This window comes from Salvelinus fontinalis, chromosome 40 (genome assembly GCF_029448725.1).
Source record: "Salvelinus fontinalis isolate EN_2023a chromosome 40, ASM2944872v1, whole genome shotgun sequence".
NCBI lineage: Eukaryota > Metazoa > Chordata > Actinopteri > Salmoniformes > Salmonidae > Salvelinus > Salvelinus fontinalis.
This window is the reverse complement of record NC_074704.1, coordinates 12,227,998-12,240,121: the sequence shown is the minus strand read 5'-3', so window position 1 is coordinate 12,240,121 and position 12,124 is coordinate 12,227,998. Positions and strand designations below refer to the sequence as shown.

At 42.2% G+C, this 12,124-nt stretch overlaps 1 protein-coding gene across 6 annotated transcripts in view; it reads left to right on the top strand.

Moving 5' to 3' along the window:
- LOC129840027 (NACHT, LRR and PYD domains-containing protein 12-like) overlaps positions 1-12,124 on the top strand; it is a 66,710-nt gene that overhangs the window by 6,312 nt on the left and 48,274 nt on the right. For all 6 annotated transcript variants that reach the window (XR_008757152.1, XM_055907834.1, XM_055907832.1 and 3 more), the window contains exons 2-6: positions 3,724-5,554; positions 5,723-5,764; positions 5,925-5,957; positions 7,456-7,508; positions 8,591-10,367. Coding sequence is in view for 5 of the 6 variants with exons in the window: in XM_055907834.1 (XP_055763809.1) it covers positions 5,430-5,554; positions 5,723-5,764; positions 5,925-5,957; positions 7,456-7,508; positions 8,591-10,367 (2,030 nt within the window). In the remaining variant the exon portion in view is untranslated. The remainder of the gene's footprint in view (positions 1-3,723; positions 5,555-5,722; positions 5,765-5,924; positions 5,958-7,455; positions 7,509-8,590; positions 10,368-12,124) is intronic.

Here is a 12,124-nt window from a genome sequence, read left to right as displayed (position 1 = left end):
GATGACTGGGGTCAGAGATGACACTATATCTCACTCTCTATTCCAGCACGGTCAGGACAGAGGGCTGTGATGACTGGGGTCAGAGATGACACTATATCTCACTCTCTATTCCAGCACGGTCAGGACAGAAGGCTGTGATGACTGGGGTCAGAGATGACACTATATCTCACTCTCTATTCCAGCACGGTCAGGACAGAGGGCTGTGATGACTGGGGTCAGAGATGACACTATATCTCACTCTCTATTCCAGCACGGTCAGGACAGAGGGTTGTGATGACTGGGGTCAGAGATGACACTATATCTCACTCTCTATTCCAGCACGGTCAGGACAGAGGGCTCTGATGACTGGGGTCAGAGATGACACTATATCTCACTCTCTATTCCAGCACGGTCAGGACAGAGGGCTGTGATGACTGGGGTCAGAGATGACACTATATCTCACTCTCTATTCCAGCACGGTCAGGACAGAGGGTTGTGATGACTGGGGTCAGAGATGACCCTATATCTCACTCTCTATTCCAGCACGGTCAGGACAGAGGGCTGTGATGACTGGGGTCAGAGATGACACTATATCTCACTCTCTATTCCAGCACGGTCAGGACAGAGGGCTCTGATGACTGGGGTCAGAGATGACACTATATCTCACTCTCTATTCCAGCACGGTCAGGACAGAGGGCTGTGACGACTGGGGTCAGAGATGACACTATATCTCACTCTCTATTCCAGCACGGTCAGGACAGAGGGCTGTGATGACTGGGGTCAGAGATGACACTATATCTCACTCTCTATTCCAGCACGGTCAGGACAGAGGGCTGTGACGACTGGGGTCAGAGATGACACTATATCTCACTCTCTATTCCAGCACGGTCAGGACAGAGGGCTGTGACGACTGGGGTCAGAGATGACACTATATCTCACTCTCTATTCCAGCACGGTCAGGACAGAGGGCTGTGACGACTGGGGTCAGAGATGACACTATATCTCACTCTCTATTCCAGCACGGTCAGGACAGAGGGCTGTGACGACTGGGGTCAGAGATGACACTATATCTCACTCTCTATTCCAGCACGGTCAGGACAGAGGGCTGTGATGACTGGGGTCAGAGATGACACTATATCTCACTCTCTATTCCAGCACGGTCAGGACAGAGGGCTGTGATGACTGGGGTCAGAGGTGACACTATATCTCACTCTCTATTCCAGCACGGTCAGGACAGAGGGCTGTGATGACTGGGGTCAGAGATTACACTATATTTCACTCTCTATTCCAGCACGGTCAGGACAGAGGGCTTTGATGACTGGGGTCAGAGGTGACACTATATCTCACTCTCTATTCCAGCACGGTCAGGACAGAGGGCTGTGATGACTGGGGTCAGAGGTGACACTATATCTCACTCTCTATTCCAGCACGGTCAGGACAGAGGGTTGTGATGACTGGGGTCAGAGATGACACTATATCTCACTCTCTGTTCCAGCACGGTCAGGACAGAGGGCTGTGATGACTGGGGTCAGAGATGACACTATATCTCACTCTCTATTCCAGCACGGTCAGGACAGAGGGCTGTGATGACTGGGGTCAGAGGTGACACTATATCTCACTCTCTATTCCAGCACGGTCAGGACAGAGGGCTGTGATGACTGGGGTCAGAGGTGACACTATATCTCACTCTCTATTCCAGCACGGTCAGGACAGAGGGCTGTGATGACTGGGGTCAGAGGTGACACTTTATCTCACTCTCTATTCCAGCACGGTCAGGACAGAGGGTTGTGATGACTGGGGTCAGAGATGACACTATATCTCACTCTCTATTCCAGCACGGTCAGGACAGAGGGTTGTGATGACTGGGGTCAGAGATGACACTGGCACATGAAAGGGGTTTCTCAATGAAGTTGAACAACTCATTGTACTCCATGATACCGTGGAAGCTTGACTCAAAACTCCAACTTCAACTCTTCCAACACACACAAATGCCTCAGTTAAAATGCTGCAGTATGTCTGGGTTGGAAAGGTGACTGCTCTGAGTTCTGGGAAATGAACAAACTGTCAGTCAGGTATGAACAGTGTGGTGATTTTATTTTGATATGCTGTGACCACACGCAGCTAAAACTCTAGTTGATAAACAACTTCAAGTAACAGGCTTTTAGAGAATCTATTATAGGAACCAAGAACTATTCCTTCCCTTTATCATAATGAGTCAATCTATTCTTGTTTTGTTATATTATGTGTCATTGTAGCTGATGTGAAATGGCTAGCTAGTTAGCGTTATTGTTCAATCGGTGACGTCACCCGCTCTGAGACCTAGATGTACTGACTTCCCTAGTTCTGCATCAGCCGCAGATTTAGTGGGGGGATAGGTAACGAGTCTAGACGTAGATACATATTACATCATTGTATCTGGCCCATTGGCGTCTGTGAGAGTATGGGCAGCGCCATTGAGGCCATATCTATTTTGAAGAAGTCAATTGTCTTCCACTACTTTTCTGAGTTGGCAAGCAAACTGAAAGAGTGCACACTGCCACCTGGAGTGTGTTGTTTGAACAGGTATAAAGCCAAGGTTGGCTGATCCCTCCCGGTGACCTGGATGGAATTATGTCATCCTTCCTCTTAACCAATAGGAAGTCCAACCCAGTTGACTACTTCAACATTGTGAAAGTCCTAAATGGCGCTCCCCATGCTAAAACAAGGTTTTGGGCCCAAGAGTCCTCTATCATTCTCTATGGTAACGATCCTTTTTGGATGACAGTTGTCCATGTGTTCAGAGGGTCCCTGGTTTGAGCCCAGAATAGAGTTCTAGATCTGAGTAGAGTTCTAGTGTTCTAGATCTGAGTAGAGTTCTAGTGTTCTAGATTTGAGTAGAGTTCTAGTGTTCTAGATCTGAGTAGAGTTCTAGTGTTCTAGATCTGAGTAGAGTTCTAGTGTTCTAGATCTGAGTAGAGTTCTAGTGTTCTAGATCTGAGTAGAGTTCTAGTGTTGTAGATCTGAGTAGAGTTCTAGTGTTCTAGATCTGAGTAGAGTTCTAGATCTGAGTAGAGTTCTAGATCTGAGTAGAGTTCTAGATCTGAGTAGAGTTCTAGATCTGAGTAGAGTTCTATATCTGAGTAGAGTTCTAGATCTGAGTAGAGTTCTAGATCTGAGTAAAGTTCTAGTGTTCTAGATCTGAGTAGAGTTCTAGTGTTCTAGATCTGAGTAGAGTTCTAGATCTGAGTAGAGTTCTAGATCTGAGTAGAGTTCTAGATCTGAGTAGAGTTCTATATCTGAGTAGAGTTCTATATCTGAGTAGAGTTCTAGATCTGAGTAGAGTTCTAGATCTGAGTAAAGTTCTAGTGTTCTAGATCTGAGTAGAGTTCTAGTGTTCTAGATCTGAGTAGAGTTCTAGTGTTCTAGATCTGAGTAGAGTTCTAGTGTTCTAGATCTGAGTAGAGTTCTAGTGTTCTTAGTGTTCTAGAACAAGAAGAGGATGGAAGCAATACTTTTGATATTGAGGGACTTACCCGAATTGTCCAATAAGAAACTCTTGTTTTCATTGCAAAAAGTTTTCTGTTGTGGCCAATGATGTCGTCTCAGAATGGGTTGAAAAACCTGACAGAAATATGACTATGACTGATGCTTTTCAACATCTGCAGTTGTATTTTGTATGTTTTATTTTAGGTTTTAAATACAATACAATTCAAATAATTGGGTATGAGTCCAATAACACATGTAGTTTTATGTGTTCACTCACAGGTCTCATAGATCAAGACTCTTTAGAGACAACGAGATGGGGAGCAACTGCATCAAAAGGACGAGAGAAGAGGAGAGCACTTACACTGCCTTAGGGACGAGCGAAGGGGAGGGCCCTCGCCCTGTCAGGTGGAGACGCTCAGGGAGGAGATGTGGGGTCTCTATGTTGTAGTACCATGTTGAGGACACAGGGGGCAGTGTTACCAGATACTGTATATACAAAAAGGGTCTCCAACCTTCAACATGAAATATGTAACATGTCTTGAGCTACTCATTGTTTTCTAGCTTTCAAATAGGCACATTCTTCACTTCTCCTCTCCCCTGCAACTCTTCCCCTGGTCCTTAGAGGGAAAGTAGTGTACTATGTTATCAACTCTTCCCCTGGTCCTTAGAGAGAAAGTAGTGCCCTATGTTATCAACTCTTCCCCTGGTCCTTAGAGAGAAAGTAGTGCCCTATGTTATCAACTCTTCCCCTGGTCCTTAGAAAGAAAGTAGTGCCCTATGTTATCAACTCTTCCCCTGGTCCTTAGAGAGAAAGTAGTGTACTATGTTATCAACTCTTCCCCTGGTCCTTAGAGAGAAAGTTGTGCCCTATGTTATCAACTCTTCCCCTGGTCCTTAGAGAGAAAGTAGTGCCCTATGTTATCAACTCTTCCCCTGGTCCTTAGAGAGAAAGTAGTGCCCTATGTTATCAACTCTTCCCCTGGTCCTTAGAGAGAAAGTAGTGCCCTATGTTATCAACTCTTCCCCTGGTCCTTAGAGAGAAAGTAGTGCCCTATGTTATCAACTCTTCCCCTGGTCCTTAGAGAGAAAGTAGTGTACTATGTTATCAACTCTTCCCCTGGTCCTTAGAGAGAAAGTTGTGCCCTATGTTATCAACTCTTCCCCTGGTCCTTAGAGAGAAAGTAGTGCCCTATGTTATCAACTCTTCCCCTGGTCCTTAGAGAGAAAGTAGTGCCCTATGTTATCAACTCTTCCCCTGGTCCTTAGTGTCCAAGAGAAAGTCGTTTTTTGTTAATATAACTGGTAAGATAATGGTTAATATTAATACAACTCTAAAGGGGGCCCTTTATAATCTGATTTTTTCCCAAATCAATTTCAGTTTTATATTTACTGTTTTTGGGGGGGGGTTTCACTCTTAAATTTACAATTGTTCATAGAGAAATAAAAGAAATGGGATGTTCTGATTCCATGTCAGTGCTTAAATCACACCGGAAGACAAGTCTGGAAGAAAACTAATACATAAATATATTTTAGTGTAATTCCCCTTTAACTGAGCATCTGGCCCTTTAATTGTGCATCTAGTGACTGAGGAATGTGATGTCTAATGTGCCTGTCTCACGATGGTTCTGTACTGCTGCTGCTCACTTCATGGTAAAGTTTACAAACAACAAATGATAGATACAAATGATATATTTACTCATGATAGACTTCTGCCAGGTAAGCCTACTTTGCAGAGAACATTTAATTGAGAAGGCCTTTGAGAAAGTTTTTCGGTCAACCCACAAGACGGTTATCACATCAACTGGCTACACAGGGAGTGATAGACAGACGTGCGCACCACACAGACACAGGAGAAATATTGATGGAAATTAATTGGCAGATACTGTGTTTGGGGAGGAGTCAAGTGCAAGTACTGGTTCAGTTGAGGAGGAGGATTATTTAAGATACTGTTTGAAGAGGGGGACAGTAAAACATCTGAATTGTATATGGTCGTTTTTCTATGGTCAATATATTATATAATACAAATCAATATATTGGGTTTATTGGTTTTCTTTGTGTTCACCCACAGGCTTCATGAACCACGTGAAATGAGCTTCATGAGCTTCATGAGGTGAGGAGGAGGATTATTTAAGATACTGTTTGAAGAGGGGGACAGTAAAACATCTGAAGGGGACAGTAAAAAATCTGAATTGTATATAGTCTTTTTTCTATGGTCAACATATTATACAATACAAATCAATATATTGGGTTTATTGAGTTACTATGTGTTCACTCACAGGGATGATGGATCACATCTTCATGACTTTAGCTACATTATGAGGTGAGGAGGAGGATTATTTAAGATAATGTTTGAAGAGGAGGACAGTAAAACATCTGAATTGTATATAGGTGTTTTTCTATGGTCAATATATTATATAATACAAATCAATAAACCCAATATTTATTTATTGTTTATTGATTTTCTTTGTGTTCACTCACAGGGATGATGGATCAGGTGAAATCGACTTGATGAGGTGAGGAGGAGGATTATTTAAGATACTGTTTGAAGAGGTAGGGCTTCATATGTTTTCAGAAGATGGGCAGGCACTCTGCTGTCCTAGCTCCAGGGGGACAAGCGGGGAGCCCAGCCAACAGAGAGTTGCGGACGGGAGAGGACAAGTGCCTGGATTAGGAGCTGCGCCACTTCCTGTGTGAGGAAAGGTCGTACTCTGCAGATGTTGTAGAGCATGAACCTGCAGGAGAAAGTCATTGCTTTGATGTTTGCAGAGAACGACAGGGTGTTGTCCAGGGTCACGCCAAAATTCTTTACACACTGGGCGGGGGACACCTTGGAGTTGTCAACCGTGATGGAGAGGTCTTGGAGTGGGCAGGCCTTCCCCGGGAGGAAGAGCAGCTCAATCTTATCGAGGTTGAGCTTGAGGTGGTGGGCCGACATCCAAGCTGAGATATTATTATTCTACCTTTATTTCAACAAGGAACACAGACTGAGACCAAGGTCTCTTTTACAGCTGGGCCCTGCGTATACATGTTTACACATACAGTTTAGGTACAATGATTAAAAAACGAAACAAGGGCCGATCACAGATAACAAACAAAACGATCACAGATAACAAACAAAAAAATAACAAAGAAATATTAAAAATAAAAATACAGCAACACAGGTCTAGTTTTTTACTGGTAGCTTTCGATCGACCTCTTGGAGACCCATGATATACAATGTGTCTCAACCGAGATTGCTCTTCCCTGTGTCATGGAGGCTCTCAGCACTGCCAAAGCGGACTCTCTCTCCTCTGTTCTCATCCTCCTAGATCTATCCGCTGCCTTCAACACCTTGAACCATCAGATCCTCCTCTCCACACTCTCAGGCCTGGGCGTCTCAGCCTCTGCACTCTTGGATTGCATCCTACCTGGCAGGCCGCTCTCACCACGTACTCTCACTACTGGTGTCCCCCAGGGCTCAGTTCTAGGCTCTTTCCTCTTTACACCAAGTCACATGGCTCTGTCATATCCTCTCATGGTCTCTCCTATCATTGCTATGCGGATGACAACTACTTTTCTCCTTCCCTCCTTCTGACACCCAGGTGGCGACACACATCTCTGCTTGCCTGGCAGATATTTTTTGTATTGCTTGTAACTGTTTCGCGTAATGCAGGTTATTGTGCTGTTAGTAGAATAACCTGTGTGTAAATGTAATCTGTCCCTTCTTTTCTTTCCAAAACACTTTCTCGTTATCACTCTCAGAACGATCTTCTGATCCTCAGATTGACCCGTCTTGAAGCCTGACTGGCTAGGGTTGAAAGAAAAGAAGGGACACAGGTCTATAGTTTAGCCAGTCAGGCTTCAAGACGGGTCAATCTGTGTTGAGGATCAGAAGATCGTTCTGAGAGTGATAACAAGAAAGTGTTTTGGAAAGAAAAGAAGGGACACAGGTCTATTTTATTACTGGTAGCTTTCGATCGACCTCTTGGAGACCCATGATATACAATGTGTCCATGTTTGTTGTTGTTCCAGATCCGCCCACCGTTTTGAGGACGTTGAGACAGAGAAGATATGTGAGGAAACCGGTCAGTAAAGCTGTGACTGAGTTGAAATACCAGAAATGGTCTCCTTATGAAGTAATGTATCTGAGGTGAAACACCAGAAATGGTCTCCTTATGAAGTAATGTATCTGAGGTGAAACACCAGAAATGGTCTCATGTAGTAATGTATCTGAGGGGAAACACCAGAAATGGTCTCATGTAGTAACGTATCTGAGGGGAAACACCAGAAATGGTCTCCTTATGAAGTAATGTATCTGAGGTGAAACACCAGAAATGGTCTCCTTATGAAGTAATGTATCTGAGGTAAAACACCAGAAATGGTCTCATGTAGTAATGTATCTGAGGTGAAACACCAGAAATGGTCTCATGTAGTAATGTATCTGAGGGGAAACACCAGAAATGGTCTCCTTGTGAAGTAATGTATCTGAGGTGAAACACCAGAAATGGTCTCCTTATGAAGTAATGTATCTGAGGTGAAACACCAGAAATGGTCTCCTCATGAAGTAATGTAGCTGAATATAGCTTTATCTTTCTATTATTTACATCCATTTTGTTTATTGTTCTATTTTAAACTGGTCTTGTATGTCAAAGATCTATAGGATATACTTTTGATTTACTGGTCTGTTTCTTACCTAGATTTACATGTAACATAAAGTGTGTATAGAAAAAAAACAATAGCTATGTTTACATTTTTACTGGTCAAACCACAACTGAGCTAGCCAAATCCAACATTTTTGTTTTACCCAATCTCTGACACTAGCACCTCTTATTTCAGTCTCTGAAAAGTGATTTTTTTTAAAGCTTTTTTGGGGGGTTGCGCCTGTATGCTGTTTCATGGTACGGCGCTGTATATTCCCCATGGGCATTAAAGGGATGATTTTGACCATATATGGTTAATTAGGGGTGTTTCTAAGGTCATGGCCAAGGTCATGCACGAGCACTGAGGCTGAGAACAATTGGTATTTATCAATGGTTATCTCCTACCACTGTGCCTACGACACTTGTAGGATTGTTTGATAAATCACACTTTTTGTATGCATACGGATATTCTAAATTCTGTTCTTAAGTAATATATATATATTTTTTTTATGTGTTCTTCTTTCCAGTGGATGACATCACACAGAGAGTTAAAGGGAAACTGAAAGCCAGTCTGAAGAAGAAGTTTAGATGTGCGTTTGAAGGCACAGCTGAGGAACAACCTGGACTTGATAGCGTTTACACACAGCTCTACATCACACAAGAAGAGGTTCATAAAGAACATGAGGTTCAACGGATTGAATATACATCCAAGAGAAACATATCAGACACTCCAATAAACTGCAATGACATCTTCAAACCTTTACTTGGAGAAGAGAAGAGACCCATCAGAACTGTAATGACAAAGGGAATCACTGGCATTGGAAAAACAATCTCTGTACATAAGTTCATCCTCGACTGGGCAGAAGGAACTGCCAATCAAGATGTTGATTTCATCTTTGTTCTTCCTTTCCGAGAGCTGAATTTGATTCAAGATGAGCAGTACAGTCTTCATGGACTTCTGAATGAATTCCACCCTGAACTAACAGAGATAGTAGAAGCAAAGATTTATGCTACCTGCAAAGTTCTGTTCATCTTTGATGGTCTGGATGAAAGCCAACTGCCTGTGGATTTTGAAAAACACAAGAGGGTGACTGATGTTACACAGACAACATCGGTGGATGTGCTGCTGACAAACCTCATCAAGGGGAATCTGCTTCCTAAAGCTCTCCTCTGGATAACCTCCAGACCAGCAGCAGCCAATCAGATCCTGCGTCAGTATATCAGCAAGGTGACAGAAGTACGAGGGTTCAACGACAAACAGAAAGAAGAGTACTTTAGGAAGAGATTCACAGATCAGAACCGGGCCAGCAGAATCATCTCACACATTAATACATCAAGGAGCCTCCACATCATGTGCCACATACCAGTCTTCTGTTGGATTACTTCCAGGGTTCTTGAGCAAATGTTGAGTGATGATAAGAGCAGAGAGATCACAACTCTGACAGAGATGTACAATCACCTTCTACTCATTGAGACAAACCTGAAAAGCAAGACGTATAGTGGGGAAAAGGAGACAGATCTGACCATAATCATAGAAAGAAACAAAGAAAACATTGTGAAACTGGCTCAACTGGCATTTAAACAGCTGGTAAAGGGCAATCTCATATTCTATAAGAAAGACCTGGAGGAGTGTGGCATTGATGTCAGTGAAGCCTCAGTGTACTCTGGGTTTTGCACAGAAATCCTGAAAGAAGAGTATGGGTTGTATCAGAAGGAGGTGTACTGCTTTGTTCACCTGAGTTTCCAGGAGTTCCTTGCTGCTCTGTTCGTGTTCCACTGCTGTGTGAGCAAGAACATCAAGGCCCTGGAGTCTTTCATTGGGGATGTGTCTTCAGAGCTGCCCTTGCATGAGCTGCTGAAGATGATGGTGGATAAAGCCTTGGAGAGTGAGAATGGACACCTGGACCTGTTCCTCCGCTTCCTTGTTGGCATCTCAACAGAATCCAACCAGAGACTGTTACAAGACCTACTGCCACAAACAGAGATCAGCTCAGAGACTGTTGACGAAATTAAGAAATACCTCAGGGAGCCAAATGTAGAGCAAGTTTCACCTGATAGGTACATCAATCTACTCATCTGCTTGACTGAGATGAAAGATGATTCAGTACATGAGGACATTGACCAGTTCCTGAAGTCTGGAAAACCTGCAGAAATAGAAAGGTCACCTGGTGACTGCTCAGCTCTGGCCTGTGCGCTGCTGATATCAAAGGGCGTGCTGGATGAACTTGACCTGCAGAGATACAACACATCTGAGGAGGGGCGTTTGAGACTGATCCCAGCTGTGAGGAATTGCAGAAAGGCAATGTAAGTAATAATGTAAATCTCGCAAATACCATACTTAAAGCCCCCATACCGTATTTGTGTGTGTTTCTTTTATGAAAATAGCTCCAAATATACGTTTTTATTCATTTATTTCTCTGAGCCTCCTTTTGCCATTGAAATGCTCAATCTGATCTTGTAGGTGTGTTGATACAAATTGTAATATATTTACATACACAGCCCTGATTTAAAAAATATATATAATTGGCAGATACTGTAGGATCGTTTAGACTCAACTTTGGACCCTCTAATCAGGGAGTGATTTAGAATTGGGACACCAGGTGGGTGCAGTTAATTATCCGGTTGAACAGAAAACCTGCAGGCTCCGGACCTAGTAGAGTAAAAGTTGAATACCCCTGGTCTAGAGCCTACCCCCCTTACCACTTCAAAGTAGGACGATACATATGCAAATAAAAGATGACTGGTCACTGGTCAGAATAATAATAATCAAATCAGATTGTTATGTCATGCTGTGGTCCAAAAACTCTGTCCCACCTGAACAAGCTCTTACATTAAAAAACTATTACAGTATCATTATTTTCACAATTTCAGTGATATTTCGACCTCATAGTGTGGATCTTTTTTTTTTATCTTAACCAATATTTCTGAAAATAAATGAATTGCTTACTTGTGAAGTAGTTGAAAACTAATCATTTTAAACTTTTATGCTCATTTTGAACAAATCAACTAGCTCCCTTTCAATCACATATACTTTTTTATTAGAAATGTTAGAATGTCACAACAGGTTTAGAAACATTATGCATATAGGAAGGAGGTCATGTAACCTTAAGACCTGCTGTTATATTCAGAGCTGCCAAGGCTTTTGAATCATGTGGACAACCATGGTTCGTTACCCAGATGGTCACGCATATACTGTACATGGAAGGAAATTCCATTGAATGAATACGGATTATAATACTGAATATGCTAAGATGCTCTTAATTAAAGCAATTATTTATAACTTTTCTTTGACAGTTTATTTGGGACTCGTTGAAAAAATAGTTATCGTTGTTTCAAACAATTTCAAATTTGATAACTTCAAAGAATATCAATATTTAAATACCTGCAAATTTTATTGTATTTTTGCAAGACTTGTTTTTTAATATCAAAATAAATGTTTTCCTTTTATCATCTATGTTTGACTAACTCAACTCTCTGGATTTTTTGATGAAATACATATGATATATTTTTGGCCCAGGTCTTAATATCACCGTAATCAGAGAATCACTAGTTTTAAACATCTTCAACTCGCACGTCAACACAATCTGTCTGGGGTCTGGGGGTCCTCCCTCAGAACTTTCTGGGGCATCTACAGCTAATTTCCACACAATTTAATATAACCCTTTTGGGGTAATTTTGGGGTCACTTTATTGTAATTAAGAATATAATATGTTTCTAAACCCTTCTACATGATTTTGGATGCTGCCATGATTATGGAACATGCTGAATGAATTGTGAATAATGATGAGTGAGAAAGTTATAGACGCATGAATATCATACCCAACCAAAAATGCTAACCTCCCCTGATATTGTAATGGTGAGAGGTTAGCATGTCTTGGGGGTATGATATAAAATGATAACCTCCCCTGATATTGCAATGGTGAGAGGTTAGCATGTCTTGGGGGTATGATATAAAATGCTAACCTCCCCTGATATTGTAATGGTGAGAGGTTAGCATGTCTTGGGGGTATGATATAAAATGCTAACCTCCCCTGATATTGTAATGGTGAGAGGTTAGCATG